The sequence below is a fragment of the Carettochelys insculpta genome, chromosome 12 (genome assembly GCF_033958435.1).
Source record: "Carettochelys insculpta isolate YL-2023 chromosome 12, ASM3395843v1, whole genome shotgun sequence".
Taxonomy (NCBI): domain Eukaryota; kingdom Metazoa; phylum Chordata; order Testudines; family Carettochelyidae; genus Carettochelys; species Carettochelys insculpta.
This window is the reverse complement of record NC_134148.1, coordinates 3,760,227-3,782,922: the sequence shown is the minus strand read 5'-3', so window position 1 is coordinate 3,782,922 and position 22,696 is coordinate 3,760,227. Positions and strand designations below refer to the sequence as shown.

General features: G+C 54.4%; 1 protein-coding gene across 2 annotated transcripts in view; it reads right to left on the bottom strand.

Moving 5' to 3' along the window:
- RBPMS2 (RNA binding protein, mRNA processing factor 2) overlaps window positions 1-21,203 on the bottom strand; it is a 46,179-nt gene extending 24,976 nt beyond the window's left edge. Inside the window, exon 1 of one of the 2 annotated variants that reach the window (XR_012647098.1) lies at window positions 20,806-21,203. Coding sequence is in view for 1 of the 2 variants with exons in the window: in XM_075006471.1 (XP_074862572.1) it covers window positions 20,806-20,865 (60 nt within the window). In the remaining variant the exon portion in view is untranslated. The remainder of the gene's footprint in view (window positions 1-20,805) is intronic. The other variant, XM_075006471.1, reaches the window with a different exon arrangement.
- Window positions 21,204-22,696: the final 1,493 nt, after the last annotated feature.

The following is a 22,696-nucleotide window of genomic DNA, read 5'->3' as shown; positions in this document are numbered from 1 at the left end:
ACATCTAGAATAGTGACAACATCTGCAGGGTTCAGAGCAGAGATACCCAACTGGAAGAAGGCTTAGAGAAATGTAACAAAAGTGAGGAGGGCATGAAACAGCTATCACATGGTGGGGGGAGTCAGGTAGACTGGGACTTCTGAGAAAAAATGACGGGGAGAAATGTGATTAAGATCTATAAAAATCATGACGTGTGGGAGAAGAGTCTTTACTCCTTCCCATAATATGGGAACTATGGGGTCACTAAGTGACATTAGTAGGCAGGTTTAAAAACAGGAAGTACTTCACACAATGCAGTGTCAACCTGTGGAACTCCTTGCCAGAGGAGGTGAAGGCCAAGCCTATGAACAGGATCCAAGAACAGAGCTAGATACATTTGTGGAGAATTGGTCCATCAATGACTCTTAGCCAGGGCGAGCGGGAATGGTGACCCTAGCCTCTGTCAGAGGCTGGGAATGGATCTTCATAATCACCTCTGGGGCACTTGGCATTGGTCACCATCAGGAGACAGGACACTGGGCTAGAGGGACCTTCGGCCTGAAGCAGGGTAGCTGTGATTATGTGGAAAGTTGTAACCCTAGAGTAATTTGTTTGACAGAAATTGGATACAGTGCTCTTGACAAAATTATCCTCCAATAAACTAGAATTAAGTAAGCCCCAGGGAAATCATGGTTAAAGGTGATCCTCCCCACAATCTGAAGTGGCAGCTCTGGTCACTAGGCATGTACAAAATATACTAGAACACACAGTCACTCATGTCTGGAGGAGTTGCCTCATTTTACTGACAGGATATCTTAGCATAAGAAAGGAAGATTCAAGGAAATACACCAATTATGTAATATAGCCTGGAAAGAAGGGAAGGCACCTAAGGAATGGTCAAGATCCACGACAGTGACCACACACAAGTGCACTGGAGCGTAAGAGCTATGGAGCAATTGCCCTAATGAGTTATCTAGGCAACGTTCAGATGATACCACCACCAGAGACCAAAGATCCCAGATAGAAGAACGTCTCAGATGAGTTAGCGGGGTACCATACAGCGGATATTGGCATTAAGATTGATAGTGGAGAAAGCTCAGTGAAAGAACAAGACCATCTACATTTGTTTCAATGCTTTTCAGAAGGCATTTGACAGTATGGATCTGAAAGCGACTTGGGTGGCTCTGGAGTCACATGGAGCAGATAGACAGATGGTTGTTGAAGGATGCAAACGGCAGTGTGGGAGCAGTGGGGGAGAACATGCTGAGATGGGAAGCTGGTTTAGAACAAGTAGAAACAAGGAGATCCAATATCATCGAGTATCTTCATCATGCACCTAGAGAGAGCGACAGACAAGATCAAGGAAGCGGTAGAAAGGATATCGGTGCACAAGATAGAACTAACAACTGGAGGTTCAGGTATCAGTTATTGGAGGAAGATTGGACAAAGCTAGTGAAAGTGGTGCAGGTGCTAAACGAGGAAGGGAAGCAGTAGGGACAGATTACGAACATCAGTAAAATAAAGACATGGTATTTGTAGATAAGGAAGATCAGTACGGACAGATTGAACTAGAGAACTTCGCATATCTGGGGAGCAACATGACATGATCTAGACTGTAAGAAGGAAATAGTGACTAGAATAGTGAAAGCAAGAGCTAGTTTGAAGGTGATGCAGACGATCTGGAAAAGCAAAGCTATTAGCTTAGGAATGAAGCTGAACATCTTGAATGTGTGTATTCAGCATCATGTTTCATGGATGTGAGACATGGGTGATAAAGTCATAGAAGACTTAGTGTTTAAGAGGCCTTGTTATAGAAAGACCCTGAGAACAGGATGGATGCAGAAGGTCACCAATGAGGAATTTGATAGGAAAATACAGCTGAAAGAGAACGTGCTGCAGAAAGTTACACATGAAAGTTACAGCTATTTGGGCACAATTTGCAGAATGAATGGGAAAAGAATACTCAAGACCTTGGTATTCAGCATAATAAACAGTTTGAATAGGAGAGGCAGACCCCTCAGAGAGCAGGTAGCTATAGTAGATTCTGGTGCAGAGCCAGTCTACAAACTGAGCCACTGGACATGGAAAGATGGAAGGAAATAGCAAGAGGCAGACACCAACAGACGCTGAGCCCATGGTTGTTGGGGATGAGGATATCCTAGAATGGAGACTTGGCAGTCTCTTTAGGAGGCAAAATGGCCACAACTTGGTCTGTCACAGACACCTGGGTTCAAACCCTGTGGGGAAGGGAAGCCTTGCTCAAGGGGCACAGACTGTGGGTATATTGATCCTGTCCCTCTTTTTGGTTCAGTTGTGCCCTTCTCTTGCACGAGGGTGTTTGGATTGGGTGGGAAGTGTAAGAATACTATTCCTCCCCTATCACCTGCACATGGACCAGAGATCAGCGCCTGTTCCTGTGGAAAGCGGACAAATCAGTTACCATTTTAGCCTGCCTCCAGGAAGCAGAGAACGAGAGCATGAGCCTGTGTGCACCAAGACAACCAACTGGTTGATGGTCTCACGATACCATCAAGTGGCACCTCTTGATCTGGTTTTCCAGGCCACTGATATGCTACATTGGGCATGGAGTCTGAGCAAGTACTACTGCACCATTAGCATCCGGCCTTTAAGCCGAGAAGGTTCAGAAGAGTTGTCGTGAGGGAGGAACAGATGGCATGGAGCCATGCACAGCATGGTGGGGCCTCAGGGACTCCCAGCACCACCTGAAACAAGACCAAGATGTAGCTTATCTAGTTCTACTCATGACTGCAGCTGGGGGAATGTGCCTCACTGCATCCCACCTTTGTTACTGCTGGCAGAGGGGTGGAAAGGAAGCGCAGGCCTTTGCAATTCTAGTTCTGCCATCCCTTCTGCTGACTAGAGCCTTTCCTTCCAGCCCTGTGAGGGCAGAGGACACACCCCCTACTAACAAGCTGCATGAGGCCTAGGATAGGGACATGTCTACCTGTGGAACTCCTTGCCAGAGAAGGTGGAGAAGGCCAAGATTATGAACAGGATCAAAGAACAGAGCTAACTGTCAGGGTGGTCAAACACTGGAATAGATTGCCAAGGGAGGTTGTGGAATCTCCATTGCTGGAGATATTTAAAAACAGGTTAGATAGAGGTCTACCAGGGATGGTTTTGACCATGGGTGTCCAACCTGTTGGCTTGCCTGGGCTGCATTGAGTGAAGAGGAATTGTCTTGGGCCACATATAATATAGTTAATGTATAAGTCACATAATAATGTTAAAGTTTATGATCTTGCAGGGCCACATTACTAGCTGTCCAGAGCCGCATGCGGCCCGCGGACTGGACACGCCTGGTTTAGACCGTACTTGGTCTTGCTATTGGGGCAGGGGGCTGGACTCGAAGGGACCTCGAGAGGCCATCCAGTCCTAGCATTCTATGCTCTCAGACCAGACTAAACATCCCCTGGCTCTGCAGTAGCCTGGCTAGGTTTGAAGAGGAGAGTGAGCCCTCATTTGTTTCTGGCTCTGCAGAGCCATTTGGTCTAGAGGAATCTGTGCCTGCTCTGGCACACCCGCATCCCCACCATTAGCTGGTTTTGATAAAAAAGGGTGAAGTAACAAAAGCGACAGGTACACGTACCGCCTCAGAGGTTCAAGCTGTGCCCAGGCTTCATGAAAACAGCAGGTGGGTAGCCAGCAGAATGCCCATTTCTGCTATTTCATCCCCACCCTTCTGTACAGGTCCCAAACCCACCCAGCTCACATAGCACAAGGACTGGACACTTTGGACCACACCGGTGCAATCTGAGCACCCGCAGCAGGACACCAGAGGAAAGATTCGGTGGAAAAAGAGGGATTGTGTCTCTGGCCAGAGACACCCTTGTGTGGTAGCACAGCATGAGGGTCTAGCTACCTCTAGGACAACAGCAGCCTACTGCAGACACAGATGCCATGACTACCACAAGGAATGGAAGTGGTGGGGCGGACAGGGTATGGGACTAGTCACAATGCCTCATGACCATAGTGGTGACCATAGAGGCCAGTCAAGCTGCTGCAGGAGATGACTCCCCACACCCTTGCCCCGGGTGGAGATTTGGGTCTTTAGAGTTTCTACAGCAATAATTTGCGAGTTTCCCCTGTGGCTGTGGGGATCTTGTTCCTTGGTGGGGCAGATCAGGCAGGACAAGCACCAGTTAAATAGCTGAGCTTGCCAAGCTTTCACAGCCCCTAGGAGGGCCCTACTCCTCCTGGGCATTACACAACTCTACAAGCCTGTTGCCTTTGAAGGGCTCTGGACTGCATGCCATGCCCGATCACCGATATCAACGCAACTCCATTCCATGCATGTACCACAGCTTCCTGGCTGCTCAGAAAAACAGCCAGCCATTTAGCTCCTTTCTCCTTGCTCATGCTGCCATTTGGGAGCCCAGGACCAAAACACAGGAACCCACCACCGGCCACATAGCTCTCCAGCACTATTTCATAAGTGCAGTGAACCTAGGGCCACTGGCCAGGCAGCTGGCTGAGCTAACCACCCCCCAGCAGGCAAACACTTTATCTGGCAAAAGTTCTAGCCAGGCAGGAGCCCTCCAGATATTGCTGGGCAGCTGTTGTCCCAGCAGCAAGACTCTGCTGGGGGAGACAATGGTTTGTTAAGTGTTAAACACTCCCAAAGTAAGGGATGGTCCCTGGGCCTGCTTAGATCATTAAACTCACAGGACACTGCCAGTTACTCCTGCAGCTATTGAAGTCCAGCGAGTGAACTGCAGTGTCCAGTCCTGCCCTAACCTACAGCCATTCTTAGCCAGCTGCAGAATCAAGGCCCTTCTACTTTGCTGTAGGTGAGGTCTGGCTCTCTCCCATGCAGGCCTCCTAGCCCGTGCCTGGGCTCGGCAGGGTGGTCCCTTGCGGTGGCCAGTGTCAGGGGCAGCATTTCTCAAAAGCTGCCACCGCCTACCTGTGCAAGTCAGCCCTGCTGCCTCACTGGCTTGGTGCTGCAGGAGAACCACTCGCACATGCTCCTCAGAGCTGCCTAGGCTACCAAGAGACCTGGGGTTTGCTGTGTGCAGGCGGTGATGGAGATGACAAGCACTACCGTGGCGGCCAGGAGCAGCTGCTGTGCATGCTCTGAAGAGAGCAGCCCATTTTGTGCACAGGCAGCCGCCATGTCGCATTAGCGACAGGCCTGTGCATGCACCAGCCCCGTGAAACTGCTCAATATTTCAGGGTGGGTGCACGCTCAGGTCCTGGAAGGGGTTCTCTGTGCAGTGGGACACCTGGCTTTCAAAGTGGCCCTGCCCCGAGCCTTAGCGATAGGCATGCGAGAATGGAGAGACAGCATTAGTTTGTGGGGAGCCAAGTGACAGAAGACCAGCCTCAGGGAAACAGTAGAAGCAGGAGAAACCCAAGGGCAGCAGAACCCACCAAGAACACCAGCAGACTTAGGACAGGAGGGGGAAGTGGTTGGTACTGCCTTGGAATTAGCTAATCTATGTTGGGAAAGGGATGTACTGCCAGCAATGGCTCCCAGTCCTGTTCCCCCTGCCCCCGCCTCGTTTAAGTCAGTGTAGCCCCTGGCATGACGAGAGCAAAGCCTTTGCAGGACCACAGCAGAGGCCTAGGCCTCAATTGTCAGCACATGGCAACAGCTGGTGCCTGAACAAGGCTTCTCTTGTACGGAGTGCTCCAGGCTGATGTTGATGGTGGGGTGGAAACTGAAATCCTGGTGGACCTCTTCAAGTGCCTCCTTCCCGTGGGTCCAGATGACAGTGTCCTCAATATAGCACAAGGGTGCTAGGGAACGTGAGCTGAGGAAGCGCTGTTCCAGGTCATTTCATTTCAACAGTTTCCATCCAATCAACCCCATCCTGGAGCAGTCCACACAAGAGATCCACTGCCTGAACAAAATAAGCAGTGGCCACATAGCCATCACCTTATACTGGAAGCCCATGGACTGCTATGCTTACCTACACACCTCCAGCTTCCATGCAGGGCCCACCACACAATCCATCTACCGCCAAGCACTAAAGAGGTACCACCTCATTTGTGTAAATCTGAGGGAAACACTACGGCACCCACCCAAGGAAGTGGAGAAACATTGACAGAGCCAGACGCATACCCAGAAGCCACCTGCTACAAGACAGGCCACCACTGGCCAGCACATACACCCCCCCAGCTAAAACCTTTCCAGTGCACCAGCGATATTACAACCCATCCTGGACAATGATGCTTTGCACTCAGACCTTGGGAGGCAGGCCTGTCCTCACCTACAGACATCCTGCCAACCTGAAACAACTATAGACCACAACACAGTAACTCTGAACCTGGAACCAATCCCTGCAACAAACCTCGCTGCCAACTCTGCTCACCTATGTACACCAGCAAAACCATTACAGGACCTAACTACATCAACTGCACCACTGGGGCACATTCAGCTGCACATCTAATGTAAAACATATGCCATCATGTGCCAGCAATGTCCCTCTGCCATGTACACTGGCCAGTCCCTACATAAAATAGACAGACACAAATCAGATATCAGGAACAGTAACATACTGAGCGTCCACAGAGATTGAAGTGTTCTACAGGCTTTTGTAAAAAGATTTAGAAGTAGCCATCCTGCAACAAAAATCCCTCAAGAACAGACTCCAAAGAGAAGCTGCAGAGCTCCAACTCATCTGCAAGTTTGACACCATCAATCAAGGACTGAACAGAGATTAGGAATGGCTGGCCAACTACAGAAGCAGTCTCTTTTCCTGGTGTACACACTTCCATGTCAGCTGTTGGAAGTGGGCCGCACTTGACCTTGTCAACTCTGGCTTTCCTCTCGATTGGAACGCCCTCCTTTTCAGGGATCTGTATAGTTAGACCTTTGGAATCTCCAGTCCATGCACGTGACAAAGTGGGTCTTCACTCACGGTAGCTTATGCTCCAAAATATCTGTCTACAAGGTGGCACAGGACTGATCCTGTCCAACAATCCAGGCATCAGTTGTGCAGAGATACCCAAAGGTGGAGTTTGCCCATTTCCAAGCCTTCAGCCTAGCAGGTGTTCACACAAGCCAGCATGCCAGATTACTCTACTCACTAGTTCCGGGTCCAGACCTCCATGGTGCCAGGGAAAGAAAATCACCTGGCCAGAGGGCCCTCAGTCTTCACCCCAAAGAGATCCTGCCCATGACTCAGGGGAGTTGATTTCACCCTGCTCTAGAAACAGACCTACAGGAAGTGGTTTGCTATCCAAACAGGATCCCTTCTCCTTCACCTCCCATTGCCAAAGCCAGAGTTACACCAGCCAACACCAACGACCAGCATCAGACCCGTGCTGGCGTCACCTCTAGCACCTGTAGGAATCAAAGGGGGCGGGGAGTTTCCCCAACAATCCCCAAGTTAACTTGGCTTAGGTTTTCCTTTGGTGCCCTCTTAACCCAGGGGAGGGGAAGAGACTGGCTCTTTGTGGAGGGCCACAGGCACCCTGGGCCTACTTGCTCACTAGCACAAAAGTACATTTCATGGCAGCCATCTCCTGAGAGAGAGGATTTAAGGTGGTATTGATAATCCATTAGATACGCAGCAAAGTAAATACCTTCGCCCTGTGCCCAAGTTGCTTGGGCCCCTTCCATACACTCCACAGACTGCTCTGTGGCCCACAGTGAGCCAGGCATCCAGCCAAGAAGCTGGCGATCCAGGGTCAGGTTAGACCACTTCGGAGCTCAGGCCCTAGTAGCAGCCCACGCCTGCTTCGCCCCGCATGTCTTGGCTGGCTCAGGGCAGGGCATTGCAGCCACAGGGCTGTGTTTCACCTGAGGATCAGTCTGCCTAACTAGTTCCCCAGCCAACGCAGGTGTTTGCAGGACTCCACCTTGTACAGGTAGTGTAGCTGGGCTGCTCCCCCAGCGCTGCTTCAAGTACCTTGGGAGGCATTTCAGGAGCAGCAAGAGATTCTTGTATTCTCTAGGCGATCCGCATTTTAACACACCAACAGGCTGTCCCTGACCTCAGTCAGAGTGGATCCCACAAGCAGCGAGACTGGTACAGAGACAGGACATTACCCCACATTTCCCGCTCCTCCCACAGGAGGACACAAAGCCTGGCAAGTAACGTGGCACCTTTCTTGGTTCACGTTGCTGAAAGCTTCCCATTTGAGTCTCAGCCTTCATTATCTGACTGACAGTGGGGAACCAGTGTGTGTAACCAGCATACAATCGTCTGACAAGACAGGCCAAGTTCCGCAGAGCGCAGTTCTACCGTGGGGTCCCTTTGCAGGCACAAGGGGACTGCAGGACAAAGGTCAGGCTACACAGTGTCTCTTGCTAAGCCTAGAGAATCAAGCACTGGAAGGCTGCCTCCTGCAGCTGGTTCTTAACCTCGGCTATGCCACCTTTTGGGCACAAGGAAGAGGGAGCTCTGCCCATGGGGCACAGCAGCGCAGGGCTTGTCCTGTCCACAGGCAACAGCAGCCCTGGGCAGTGGCTATGTTTTGCAGAGCTGTGTCAGCTCAGGATGCGATGCAGCTGGGGCCACTTGACGATAGCCTGCTGGAATGTTGGGAGGCAGCAGCCGGCTCTAAAACCCGGGACTTATAAGGCACGGAGTGATGCAAGGAGCAAGGGGCTTGCAAAACAAGAAACGGCAGGAAGGGAGTACTTGGAATCTTGGCCATGAAGATTACACTGCGTACGCTCGCTGGCTGCCTAATCTTTCCGTCCCAGATATTCCAGCAGAGCCTGTTCACGACCAGCACTTCCACACCACGGCACTGGGAGCAGATTCAGCAAGTCTCCAAAAACTGAGCACCCCCCTCCCACGTGGGTCACTGTCCCCCAGTCTCCCATTCCTCCTTTACCCCTTAAGGGCCAGATGTAGAGAGACCATGAATCCCACCACAGCAGCAGAGGCCTGTCTTCCTATAGCTGGGGACGGGACAGTCACAGCAGCTCTGGTGTGGCTGAGAACAGGGGCCTGCCTGAAATCCCAGTCCCCTGCTCCTTAGTGAGGGGATCTCATATCGGGCCAAGCGCCTAGAGCGCCAGACTTGAGCTCCGCTGCAGGTGACCCAACCAAAGCCTGCGGCTCTGCCAGCACAACAAGGGCGTCAAGCTTAAGACAGAGAAAACACTCAGTAGCGTCCCGGCGGTCAGACCGGGCCCAGCTTGATCAGACCTTGCCCACAAGCCAGCTTCTGCCCCTCGCTTCGGCCCTGGATACCACCTTGCGCTCGGAAACCTCTGGCGGAGGCGTTTGATGCCAGGGCCAGGTGGCCTCCTCCTTTCATAAGCAGCACAGGGCCAGCCAGCATCAGGTAACCGCCCCCCCCGCCCCCCGCACCCACCGCTGCAAAGGGGAGCGTCCGATTGCTAGTCAGCCCTGACGGTGCTCTGGGGCTGGAGGGGGCATTCAACCACAGCCCACCTTGGGCTGGGATGGTAGAGCTGAGCAAGCCACCACCCCTGAGCTACGTGGGACAGTTGAGGAGGGAGGGGTGATTTACACAGAACTGCAACGCATGGCTGTGCTGTGCCCCAGAAACAGCCATGTTCCTGGAATAGTAGGGAAACCCCTCAGTGTTCCCATTCCCCTTGCCCCCAGTGCTAGCAGAGACTTACAGCTGCCCTGGAGATCACCCGCTGCCTGGCACACCCAGCAGGGCCACCGTGCTGGTGCCTTGGCCATGGTTAGTTCAGAGACTCAGCAGGCAGCAGAGGAGGAGAAAGGGAAGATTTGGGTACCTCGGGGTGGTTAAGAACCCTTTTCCGAGAGCCCAAGGAGAAAGGTATGGGAAGGAACATGCCTAGGCTGCACCAGCCATGGCACATCTCCGCAGCCCTTCAGCAGAGCATGCAGCCTGCGCAACGGGAGGGATGTTAGACTGTGGATCAGCGTGGGGGAGTTGGAAGGTAACAGGGATGCTGGCATGAGTGTTTGCCAGTCAGGCAGGGGGTGTGGGAGGAGCCCCTAGAAGCAGATCTGACTACAGCTGTGCTGGCTACAAGGCCTAGCCAGACACGCACAGGGAATCGCCTGCCGCCTCTTCCAAGGCCTGTGCGGGGAGGTGCCACTCAAGCACTCCACACGCCTGCACATCTGGTGGGGAGCAGTTCTAGGCGGGGCTGTGGCCGAGCAGGAAGGCAGCCTGTGCTGGATGGGAAGTGGTAGGTTTCTGCCTGACAGAGCAGGAAGCTACAACTGGAGGAGATTAGCCTGGTGCACCAGGCTGTCCACACCACTGTGCATGCCCGAGATAGGCTCCCTGGCCCCGTCTGGGAAGCCCGGTGGTGCAGTCAGTCAACCTACGCTGCAGTGAGCTGACTCCCCTGCTAGCCCGGCTCCCATCTTCAGCACAGACCAGGGTGCTTTGGAGAAGGTTACAGATGTGGTAGCAGCAGGAGCACCTGCCAGAACAGAATCTGCAGCCCACTCAGGCAAAATGGGTCTGTTTACATCCATCACCCCAGCCAGCAGGAGATGCTCCCCCAGCAGAGTGCAGTTGGCCCAGGCTGATGCTCCCAGACACCTGGAAGCCACCTCAGTTCAGCCAATCTACCATCAATCCCAGGAAGTCTTAGCCTGTTCCTAGGCCAGCCAGCTGCGCTAGCAGCTCTAAGTGTCCCCGCCTGCCTAGTCCCTCAGCCGTACTAGTACAAGGGTCCAACATCAGAGGCTGCTAGCCAGGGATGGCGTCCCTAGCCTGCCTGCGGCCTGTTGAGTTAGATGAAGATAACCCCTGAGGTCAGACAAGCTCCTCAGAATGGGCTCCCAAAGCCTTGAGTTCACAAAAGCTCAAGATAGCATCCTGCTATGGCACAGCCAGTCACTCTTATGTCCTGGCCTCACATAACAGCAGCGCTACCTACAAGATGGGACCCCCAACACTCAAGGGGGAGCAGCAACACAGACTGCAGCCTCCAGAGTCATCACAGGTCTTCTTAGACCAGCTTGGGCAGTCTCTGCTCAAAGATCCTAATTATAGGGAAGGTGTGCCAGAATCCCCACAAGATCTGAATATCCTGCAGCTTTGGGCTCCTCCTCATGCCAGGAGTCCCTGGACCTGGCTGCAGAGGTCTGAGCTCAGAGCCAGCAAGGTGCAGGAGCTCAAAACAAGTCCCTCCCAATATCTGCTGCGGAGGTCTTGGCCAGTATCAGCTGAACCCTTCCAGGCCAGGCACCCAGCAAGACATGCTGTCAGCCATGTGATGGGGCTGCCTGGCTACCTTTGAGCCAGGTCCTAGGCAGGGGGACCCAGAGGAAGCTTTGGACACTACTGTATCAGATGTACCCATTAGGGCTTCACCACCACAACCACCCACTCGTCCCCCATCCTCAGCCAGCTGTACCCTGGCTTCATTCCAGCTGCACCCCATTGCTCTGCCAGACAAAGGTCACACCACCTGCAGCTCTGGCCCCATTGCAGGAGTTCCCAGGTGCAGCTCCTTCAGCCGGCCCCTGCCTCCCACTGACCCAATGGGCGAGCATAAAGATCAGCTGCCAACACCAGCCTGTTCTCTTTGGGGAACGCTCCCAAAGGAGGGGAGAACTCCCACTTCACCTTCCAAGCTGGGATCACCCAACTAGCGCATACAGGGCCCCTGGTTATCTGGGAGGTGCTTAGCTTGGAGTGACAAGGTGGTGGTTTACTGGGGGAAGATGTGGATGGAACTATAGGAATGCATTTCCAAACCTCTAACTGGGTGCCACTGGCTGCGTGCCAAGAGCCAGCCAGGCCAGAGCCTAGGAGCAGAGTTCAGTTCAAGCCAAGGTCTGGTGCTGGGAGACTCCCTGTTCACTAGCTGCCTCCTCAGTACACAAGACTGGTTTGCACCATGGTGACAGCCTGCGTGGATGGGAGGCCCATGGATGTGGCCACATGATCTCAGTTGGACAGGCAGCACAGCTTCACAACAGTGTCCAGGTGGGGCCCAGCTGACCCTGTGCATTTCAGGGCTCTCCAGAGGACAGTCACCCACTGGAGCGTGGGACAGTGTCACTACACATTTGTCTGGAAGCACCCACCACTTTTCAGACCTCTAGCCAGCATTACGGTAGTTTCTCTCATGTCAGCAACTGCGTCACACAAAGCCCTTTCTGCAGGTCCGGGAGGGCAGGTGGTGCTGTGCGCACAAGCTTTCACCTTCCAGACTCATGTCAAGGTAAGAAACAGGAATCAGATTTCAGCTACCCAGCTGTTTAGATGCATACTAGAAAGCGGGGCGTGCGGGGGGGGGGGGGGGGGTCATTTTTTTTGTATACATCTGCTTCTCTTTATAGCCTAGGAGGTTCCCTGCCTTGTGCAGCCACCCTTTCGGGGCCAGAATCACAGGACTTGTTTTCTTTGACATGGGTCTTTTAGGCAGGACAGTAATAGGATTTTAATCTCAACATTTGCTTGAATTGGTACAGAAACTTCAGAAGACAGGTAACAAGTCACAGTTGTCAGAACCTTCAAGATTAAGTTCTTTGTCAGAAGAAGGAAATAGTTGCTAAGTCAGGAGGTCCAAGTTGCCATTTTTGGTGAAGTCTCAGAGACTCTGGAGAAGATAGTTGACATGGTAGCAGCAGAAGCACCTGCCTTTGATGACAGGAGCCCAACATTTAGATACCAGCCAGTGCAACCTTGTTGTAGTGTTTCCTGACCAGTTTTAAGACTGTGGAACTCACTTCCACAAGACACTGGCCAACAGCTTAGCAGGGTTCAGACCCAACAGAAATAAGGCTATCTGGGTATACAAGCTTCAGGACAGAAGTCTATTATAAAGCCTCCTTCAAGGGACCCAACCACTAATTGACATGGAGCAAGGTTAGAGGTGCCAAGGCCCAAAAAAAGAGGCCATTGTGATCTAGTCTGACCTAACAAGCCAGAGACCTTTCCTGAAGCAATCCCTTGAGCAGCTTTTAGGCCTGCTTCCCCTGTGTTAGAGAGGCTCCATTAATGGGGTTCTTGTATCCTCCTCTGACAAGTCTTGAGCCTCAAAGCAGAGACAGCTGGCCTGGCCCCACTCTGTTCTGTCTTTCATTTGCTTGGCCAACATACTGACAAGCTAGAGGCTGGAGTTCTCATTTTGAGTGATTCTACGGACCTACTGAGCGAGCAGGACACCCATAACCAAGTGAGTTGCTCTGTGCCCACACCACCAGTACACAGCTGTGGATTAGCAGTATGGCTGTGGTCTCAGTCCAGTTTTGCTTTTGCACCCAGAGCTGTGGTGATGGGGAGGAGGCATAGCCCAAGAAAGAATAGTGGCTGTATAACCGCCATCCCTGATATTTATCCAACTGGTTCTAACTATCAGGGATGGTCTAGATGGTGCTTGGTCCTACCTTGAGGGCAGGGGACTAGACTTGAGGACATCTTGAGGTCCCTCCAGTTTTGCTGTCCTGTGATATTTCAGGATTGGATAGCAATACCTTCAAACTCACAGGGAGCACTGCACCTACCAGCCTGGCAAGCTGCATCTGAAGGAGGAAAACCCAAGACTAAACTGCACCAAAGAGGAGCACACTGTTTGACAGACCAGCAAGGGAAGGTGGCACACAACAATGGGAAGCTGTGCTGTATTTCCCTGAGCTGCATTAGCCGACACTGAAAGAGTCACTTCCTCCATTAAAAGTCTGAGGACAGGGATTCTCTTTCAAGGAAAGTCTCCTGCTTTAGCAATAGCTAGGATGGGGAAGAGACAGCCCTACAGCTTGGTTTCTCCTCAGGAGAGTTTTGCTTGAAGGGAGTGTGTAATTAAGGCTATACTGTCTATGTAGTCCATTGGAGTGAGTTTAGCAGCAGCTGGAGCGTGAACGCTGCCTAGCTTTAGTATGCCAACATCTGTATGCATGTTCTAGTAGTGGGGCTCAAACTAGGGGTCCTGACCCAAGAAGGGGTCTCCAGGGATGGTGGAGGCTCTGCAAGATGGCACTGTATTGCCATGCTTACTTCTGTGCTGCTGGTAGAGGTGCTGCCTTCAGAGCTGGCCGGGGGAGAGCAGCAGCTGCTGCCCAGGTGCCCCAGCTCTGGCAGCAGCACAGCCAGCAGAATGGGGAACATGGTATTGCAGCACATCCACCCAACAGGGTCTTCTGTTGGAGGATTTGAAACATGGCCACCTTGTTTTCTGCTCTTCAGAAGGTCCCCATGCTTTGGGCCTCAGCAATAAGGATTATGCACTTTGTTGTGCATTGTTACAGGAGTATAGTGGTTTGCTATCACTTGGGAGCCCCCCCTTTACACTGAAGTATTTTGGGGGCAGGAAGAATGGAGACCTCCTCCTTGTAGAATGGAAGAGCAGGGCCTAAGGTGTTGAGTCTTGGAGACAGCTGGCAGGGACCTATAGTGGTCTCCCCACCGAGTCAAACTTTGCTGGGGTGGAAGTTGTCACTGTGCATCTGAAGTACTTGCAGGGAGATTTCCTTGGACAGCTGGTAGATGGAGAGGTTTGTTGAAGGATAAGGAGTCGGACGTAGGGCCACAAGGAGGATCTACCACAGGAATAGGATTCTTGGACCTCTCCCTCCAGGCACTTTGCCATTAGGCCCCACAAGCACAGTGGCTGGCAGGAGAACAGGTCTGAAGCCTGCAGAGATGTTAGCTACAATCCAGGAAGCAGAGGCACAGGAACTGTCCTGGCTCTCCTGTATCCCTATGCTGCTTGGGCAGCAGCAACCGAGACCAGGAAAGCTTATAGTAATCACCTGTCATGCTGAAGACCTGACTAGCAGCCTCTCCACTACCCCCTGTACAAGGCACTGGTCAGACAAAGGAGGGGGAAGGGTTTTTAAAACCATGAAGGCAGCTAATGCCTCTAGCTTCCATGTTTGCAATAGTAAGCAATGGGGGCTCCATTCAGAAAAGCCCATTGCAGAGAGATTGCATGAGAGTAGCCGGAGAGACAAATTCACTTGGGTGGAAGGCAGCTGAAGAATTTAGAGACATAACTGAGGTCAGACTACAATTGGGAGAGACAAGGAAATGAGAGCTGACCTGTGTGATTGCAGGAGAACGATAAGGATCTAACGGGATACTAGCGAAAAAAAAAGCACAACAGTGTCTTGCCAGCAGGAGAATGGTAGAGATGAGAAGCCTGGGCTACCCCGCAGCTCCATTGCTTCACAGCTAATGAGAGGTTGAGTTTAGATGACACCTCAAACCAGGTTAGATTTGCATGTGGTCTTTTCTTTAATTGGTCGAGAGAAACTGGGAGGTAAGAACAGAAGGAACTTTACATGGGATTCCTGTTGAATTCTTCTGCAAGGCATCCTCCACCCTAGCTTGAGGCCAGACCTAGTAGATGAGCCTCTCCAAAGTAGAATTCAGGGACAGGTCCCTTGGCTTCTCACCAGGTCTTTGCCCCAAGCTCACATGCATCCCACACACCCTCTTCCCCCACCATTGTATTTGCTGTTGCAGGGGTGGCCAACTCAAGCATTGGAAGGAGCTGGTATTTACCAGTGTACACTGAGAGCCACAGTACTATGTCAGCAGCTGCCAATCAGCACCTCCTCCCCACCGGGATCATGTTTTGCAGCAAGGAGGAGGTTCTAGGGAAGGGGGGAGGAGCAACTATGTGGCAGGCTCAGAGGTGGGGGCAGGACTTGGGGAATTACAGAATCCTAGCACTGGAAGGAACTTGGAGATCTCAAATCCTGTCCCCTGCATTCACAACAAGGCCAAGCACCATCTAGACCAGTGGCATCCAGATAGCTCTGAAGCAGTAGCCACTATAGTAGCTACAGCTATACTGCCCTAGCCACATTATTCAGAAGCTATATTTATTGCTCAAACCAGCTAGCCACACTTAGCCAAACAGCCACATGTGGCTAGTGTCGGACACCATGGACTAGAGCATAAATGCAGAGCAGCAAGCACCCCTAGCGCCTTGGGAAGGTGGTGCCTGTAGCGCCAGCCCCAGAGTTGACAAATATGCAGTAGCCACATATTAACTTCTCCAGAGCCACAGTCTGGCCACCCCATGCCACTGGCTAGTAGCCATAAGGAATCTTGTCTCACAGCTGAGATCCATGAAAGTTATGTTATTGGGTTTGACAGCCACCTAGCAGCTAACAGCATTTAGGACAGCACTGCTGTGGGGTGCTCCCTTGGTTTGTTTGTACAGCACAAGATAGCGGAGCCTGGAGGCTCTAGGGCAGGACCACAAAGTTGCCACATTTTGCAAGGTATTGGAGGGGAAGCCACATTAGTCTGTAGTCACAAAAAAGCAAGCAGTCCTGTGGCACCTCAGAGGCCAACAGGTTTTTCGAGCATAAGTGCTGATGGGCAAAGACCCACTTCTTGGCATGTGCTTTGCAAAGCTGGCACACAAGTAAACACGGAGCAGTGCTGCATTCTAGGATGCTCATTCGCAGAGTTAAGGGAAGGCCTGTGGAAACCAATTTTGCCTATCAGTTCAGAATAGCTTGGCACCTCTGTCATTGTGTGGACTGACGACTGGCTTAGACAAGTAAACAAAGGATAACTAAATGGCAGCGTATCAAGGTTTGAGGTGTCTGGTGAGGCAGGCCAGAGACCAGGGTGAGGCTCTGCTATTTAAGCTTTCCATTATGACCAACCAGTAGGAGAGGCACATTAGGGTCTTTTGCAGATCCCACTAATCAGGAGGGATTGAGACAGACAAGCATTGAGATTAGATGCCAGTGAGGTTAAATTTGGAGCTACATAGTGCCAAGCTGGGAGGACTAAGCCAAGGTGCACGTGCTCAGTGGGAAGGACACGCCGGTTTTGCGGAGACACTTCAAGTGGGGTTGTAGAAGCCAGCTTTGGTGGGAGTTACGTTCTGCATTTGGCATTCCAGTACTTGGAGTCTGCCACACCAGCCACGCAGCGGCACACGCCGAGGAAGAGAAGTTGGAAGACATTCCAAGAACAGAGAGCGCTCTGAAGGCAGGAAGGATTTGCTGAGAGAAGATGCTAAAGTCAGCACCGCTTGTCTCAAACAGAGGCAGGGAAGAACCCATCTCCACGGCTCAGAATTCAAGTGAGCTCTGGGTCAACAGCAGCAATATGGACTCAAATCCACCTCACTTTCAAGGCCCAAATTCGAAGTTACGTCAAGCCCACTGCCGGTTTTAGGCATCTGATTAAGTGGCCGCCCCCCTGTTGCTGCGAGATTCCCAAGCCACAGGAGATCAGGCAGTCTTGCTACAGAAAAAGATACCAAAAACATGGAGATACACACCTTGGAGAACTGAAGAGGACCTTGAGAGGTCATAGGTCCTGCTGGGGACTGGATTCTACCATCATCCTTGGACTTCTTTTTTTTTTTTAAAATCTAGCCTCTCCCAGACCTTTACAAGGCCCCCCTCAAGGGCTGAGCTCTCCACCTGGGATTTACAAGGCCAATGCTCTAACCACGGAGCTACCCCTGCCCCCAGGCACACCTGGAGAGAAGAGTTCCCCTCCACTCCTGATCACCCAAGTAATGCCAGGATGAAATACTAGTTCAAAGCACATTTAGCAACGATTACGCTTCCCTCAGATGCAGGCATGGAGAAGAGATATTTGCGCAATGCGGAGGATTCCAGTGTAACAAGGAATTATGGGAAGAAGAAAGGGGGAAAAGCCATTTGACAAGATCAGGCTGCATCCAGCTGGGCAAGGCTCCCCCCAGAGACGAGGTTCAAGTGATATAGCTTTGGGCTTTATGCAGCTACACCCATGAAGGAGCTAGCCTGGGTATCTTAGCACAGCAGCCCACCACCTTTCCCATGCCACAGCTCTCCATCCCCAAACCAGACCAGCACTCTGTCCATAAGCATGCACCCTCCCTGATTTCTGAAGGGGCAGGGGCCAGTGGCTCTGACCCGCAGGCTGAGAACCCTTGCCCTAGGAGCAGGCTTATATCCTCTGGGCTCTCAGCCAAGCCATTGCAGTTCATCTGGGTCCTCAACACCTGTACAGATCAGACTGCACATGCTGCCTTCCCTCCTGCCCCCCGTCATGCACAGCACCCCCCCACACCCCCTTCCACTGACAGAGCAGGATGCAGGCACGCCGAACAATTGTCTTTATTCCCCCGCCAGCTCGGGGTGGACAAACACTGGAGCAGTTTGGAAACTGGCTCTGAGAGGACGCAAGCCTTGTCCTAACACCACACCCCCTTGGTGGAAGGGCCAGGTGCTCCTACCGTCCCCTGGCTGCAGCAGTCTATTGCGACAAGGCTACGTGCGGGCCAAGGAGAGTAGAACCTCCAGTTCCCACATCCCTGGTCCAGCCACACAGCTCCCAGCTGATGCAGCAAGAGGAACCCTTACTCCAGGGTCAGGCAATCCGTCCGTGTCAAGCTACTGGGCACACCACTTAACATGTTTGAGGTGCACTAGCTGCTAGGTGAAGTGACTCACACCTGACTGCGTAAGTGACCCAGGATCCCCAGTCTCACTGGGCAATCAAACACAGGATCTGCCCTGGGTTTCCCAGGCATTAGTACCTGAGCTAGGCTGTACTGTGCCACAGTCCCATGGCGGATGCCCATCAGCTGCTGCTGCTAACTGGCCCCTCCATGTCCTAGAAGCAGTAGCCAGACTAGCCTGGTGGATGCGGGGGGTGAAGGGACACTAGGGAAGCACCAAGCAGGGGGAACTGATCTGAAGTTAAATCGTGACTAGACAGCCAGGCATGCTGCAAAAAGGTGCTGCCACACCTCCTCCTGCACCAAGGCTCTTAGGCAGAGCACCCCCCCTCCAGCCAAACCCTTAAGAAAGGGATGGAGAGAAAAAAAAAACAGGCACCAGCCCACCACCAGCTGGTACGTTGCTTTGAGCCCCTCTCACTCCACTAGCAGTAACACCCTGCCCAGCACCACTCAGCAGTGGGCTTTGTTCCGCAGCCTCCTCCCTCCCCGCATGGCAGAGGTTGGCCGGGCAGCATCAGCATGGAGAGGTTCGCATCGGCAGCTGTGGCGTGCTCATTGAGCCCAGCAGGCTTCGCCAACGTACGGCACCGGGGTGGAAACGCGGCCGCCATTCTGCGCCAGCCGTGTTACACGGCTGCTCCTAGGAGAGCGGGCGGGAGGAACAGCCCAGCCAGGCGAAGTGACGAGGAAATCCACCAGGCCCGCGCACTACCCACCTGCAGCACTAGCAGCCGCACCCAAAGGGACACGTCCTTGGGCTTATGTCAGCTACTTCTCGCAGCCCATGACGCACTGGAGAGCAAGCTGGGGTCCTGCAGTGCAGTGATGAAAGGGAACTGACTCCCTGGTGGGGGAGGTGGTGGTGGTGGCAGCGACAGGGATCATCCACCCTGCTGCCCGGAGGTGACACGAGCAGAAGACACTGCAGTACAGCCCCTCGGACATCGAGTGGTTGTTTTGTTCCGGGCTTCTCCAGCACCCGCTGCCTCCCAGGTGGCTCTACCCTCCAGCCTCACAAAGGGCTCTTCAAGCCGAGTCCAGCCCTGCACCCCCAGCCATCAGAGGGCAGGGAGGAGCCTGAGAGCACCCCAACAGCCCTGAGCAGCTCTTGCCCACCCACTGCCCTGAAAGTGGATGGGGTCTCCAGCAGAGGGGGGGCCCTAAGGAGCCCAGTTCTCATTCCCCAGAGCCAGTCTGCGGCTTGTGCCCAGGCCCAGCCTAGCCCTGCCCATCTCCCAAGGTCATGCAGGAGGTCAAACCCGGCAAGACAGAACCCTACAAGGCGACATTCCAGCCCTCCCTCTGGCCTGCAGCACTCCTCCGGGGAGCCAGGACTTCCCCAGGAGATGGCCCATGCGGTTCCCAGCCAACTAGCCACCATTTCGAGGCTCTGAAAGCGCCTCTCCCCACACCCGGCCAGCCCCACTTAGAAAGCCGCACTACCCAACAAGCCGCTGCCTCTCCACTCACCACCCAGTGAGGGCACAATCAGGATGTTCAAACCACGAGCCCCTCCTCCTCCCAGGCTTTAGGGTGAGGGAGGGTCCCCCTGCCCCTCAGGAGCCAGGACGTGCCTTCCCCGCAGCAAGAGCACGAAGGGGCAGCAGTACAGCAGCTGCCGCACACAGTGAGGGTGTGTTGGGGAGCGGAACGGATCAGACCTGGCCAATTTCTTTGCCAAGAGCTCAAGCTGGGGCTGACCAAAGCTGCTGCCAGCAGGTTATGGCAGACTCCCACCACCCACTTATGACCACCTCAAAACCCTTGTTTCGCCAGTAAACCCCAAGTAGCACAGGTTCTCCCAGCTCCCATGCCAATGCTTCAGGACCCAGCTCCAGGCACAGCAAGCTGCCCAGACCCAGCCTCAGCGAGGGCAAAGAGCAAACGCTTCCACTCAGATGAGCCCAGCCCAGCAGAAAGGCACAGCCTTGGGCTGGGCACCAGGCACAGCTCCCCGCCAGCGCTCAGCACAGCCCCAGCTGTCACCGGAGCAGGGCTGCGGCACAGCCGAGCGGCAGCTGGAAAGTTACTTTGCTCGTTCGCGGATCCTGGCCGAGCAGGACTGGCACTGCCCTGCCAGGCCAGGCGGGCACTGCCGGGGAACAGGGCTTGGGAGCTTCAAGGGCAGCAGCCAGCTGAGCCCCAGGAAGGGAAAGTGGGGGGGTTCCCCTCTGAGGCAGCCACACCCTGACAAAAACACTCCCCTTCCCAGCCCACCTGGGCGAGGGCAGCCTCACACTGCCTCCTAGGCTAGAGGCCAGGCTCTAAATTCCCCATCACCCCCCGGACTCCTCTGGTAGGGCACTACCCCACCCCCAGAGACCATCAGTGAACCCCCCCCAGCCCTCCAGTGCCCCCTCACAGCCGCCATGGGATGGGCAGAGCCCCCCCACTGCTCCCCTGCAAGGAAGGGGGAGCCCCCCATCCCTGAGCCTGCTCCCCAGCCCCCTCCCCGAGCCTGCTCCCCCCAAGGAAGGGCAGAGCCCCCCCCGCACTGCCCCTACCTCCTCCTCCAGGGTGCTGCTGCTGGTGCCGTGCTCGCTCTCCTTGTTGAGGTTGCTCATGGCGGGGGTGCAGGGGGCTGAGTGGACGGTCCGGGGCTCTTTGTCCGGTGCTCCCGCCGGGCTGGGCTGGGCTCGCTCAGGGGGCGGGGGCTGCGGCCCGGCCGGGGCAGGGGGCCCGGGAAGGGGTGCGGAGACGGTGCCCGGGAGGTGCGGGACGGGCTGGGTGCGGTGCAGCGTGGCGAGGTGCGCGGTGCGGGGGGCGAGGCGGCGCGGGGCTATTTGTGCCCGGCCGGGCTCACATGGGCTTGGCCGGGGAGCAATTGAGGGAGGGGGAGGCGCTAACGAGCCGCAGCCGCCGCCCGAGTGCAGCCCCGCGCCGCCGCCTGCGCCTTTTCAATCCGGTCCGCCGCGGCTCGCGCAGCCCGGGGGCTCGGCCCGGCCCGGCCCGGCCCCTCGCCCGCATCACCGTCTCCCGGGGAACCCGCAGCCAATCCCCGCCCCGCCCCCGCCCCCCGCGAAAAACTTTTTAAACTTTGATGAACTCGCCCGATTGAACTTTCTTAAAGGGCCAGCGGCCCCGAGGGGCAGGGCCCGGCCGTGCGCCCCCCAGCCGGCCCTGTCCGCCTCCCCCCCAGAGACCGCCCGGCTGGAGCAGCTCGCGGGCAGCGGTGCCCCACAGGCAGCGAGATGGGGGTCTCCCCCCCGCCCCCCAGCCCGCTCTGGGCACAGCAGGAGATGTGACCTCCCGCAGATGCTGCTCCACTGTCCTGGGACCCTCAGAATACAGCGCTGGAGAGGGGACCCCCCCCCCACACACACACCGGCGCCCCCGAAGCCAGCTGCAGCACCTGGGGAGAGAAGCCAGTGGAACTGGGGTCCGATAAGGGCTGGCTCCATTTTCCCAGCACTGTTGTGCCAGGCCCCTAGATCTTTCGGTGCTCCAGCCAGCAGCTAGGCTCGCTCTCTGCCTAGCCAGTGGTATGGGGGGCAGGGGCTTGTCCCAGGCTCCCTTCTGGGGGGAGGATGTCCCTGGGGAGTGGCGAGCAGGGGGGTAGCGCAGGAGCAGCTGAGAGGAGAAATCGATATTGAGAGGAGAGGAGGGTGTCTGGGCGCCCTGTGACGGGACGGCGGGGCAGGGGCTTTCCTTTGTGTGGCTGTCGCCTGATTGTGACTTTTGTTCTTGTGACTCATTGGAAAATTCAGTGCTTGTAACTTACCGTCCAGGGAGGTGGGAAAGCGCCTTTAGAGTTCACTGTGCAAATCGCCACCACTCGGACAGGTGAGAAGGATCCGAATCCTCAAGAGGTGACCAACGTTGGTGGGGTTTGGGTGTGCAGCGTGTGCGACGCACACTCTTTGCTCGTGGAGACGGCAGTGCTAGTCCATGTCGCTCCAGCTCCCTCTAGTTCTGCTGCTTATGCGGGGACCAGTCTGGCCGTTGCAACTGCACCCATAAAATCCATTGTGGTCCCACAGAGACTCAGATCTGGCCTCTGCACCCAGTGAATTTTCACCCTCCCCTGCAAATTCTAACGCCAGAATGGAGAACTGCTACTGGCCAGTTTGGCATCAGGCAGGAGGGTTGTTGCATGGTCCTGCAATCGCTTCTCTGACCTCTCCTCCTTATTGCATGTCTTTGCCATTTCGTTTTGCTGTCCCCTAGGGGGCAAAGAATCCTGCAATCGCCCCCGCGACTCCTCCGCGTAGCTGGTACTGCTGTGTCTTTCCCAAGCCTGCCGTGAGCATGGCTGAATCCGCAGCTCCCCCCTCGCCTGCAGAGCAAGGCGACATGAGGGTCAGAGTCCAGTTCTACATGGCAGATTCCTTTGCCAATAGACCTGCAACAGGGGCCATATCAGGTCCTAAATGCGCTGGAGTGGACACAGCTCTA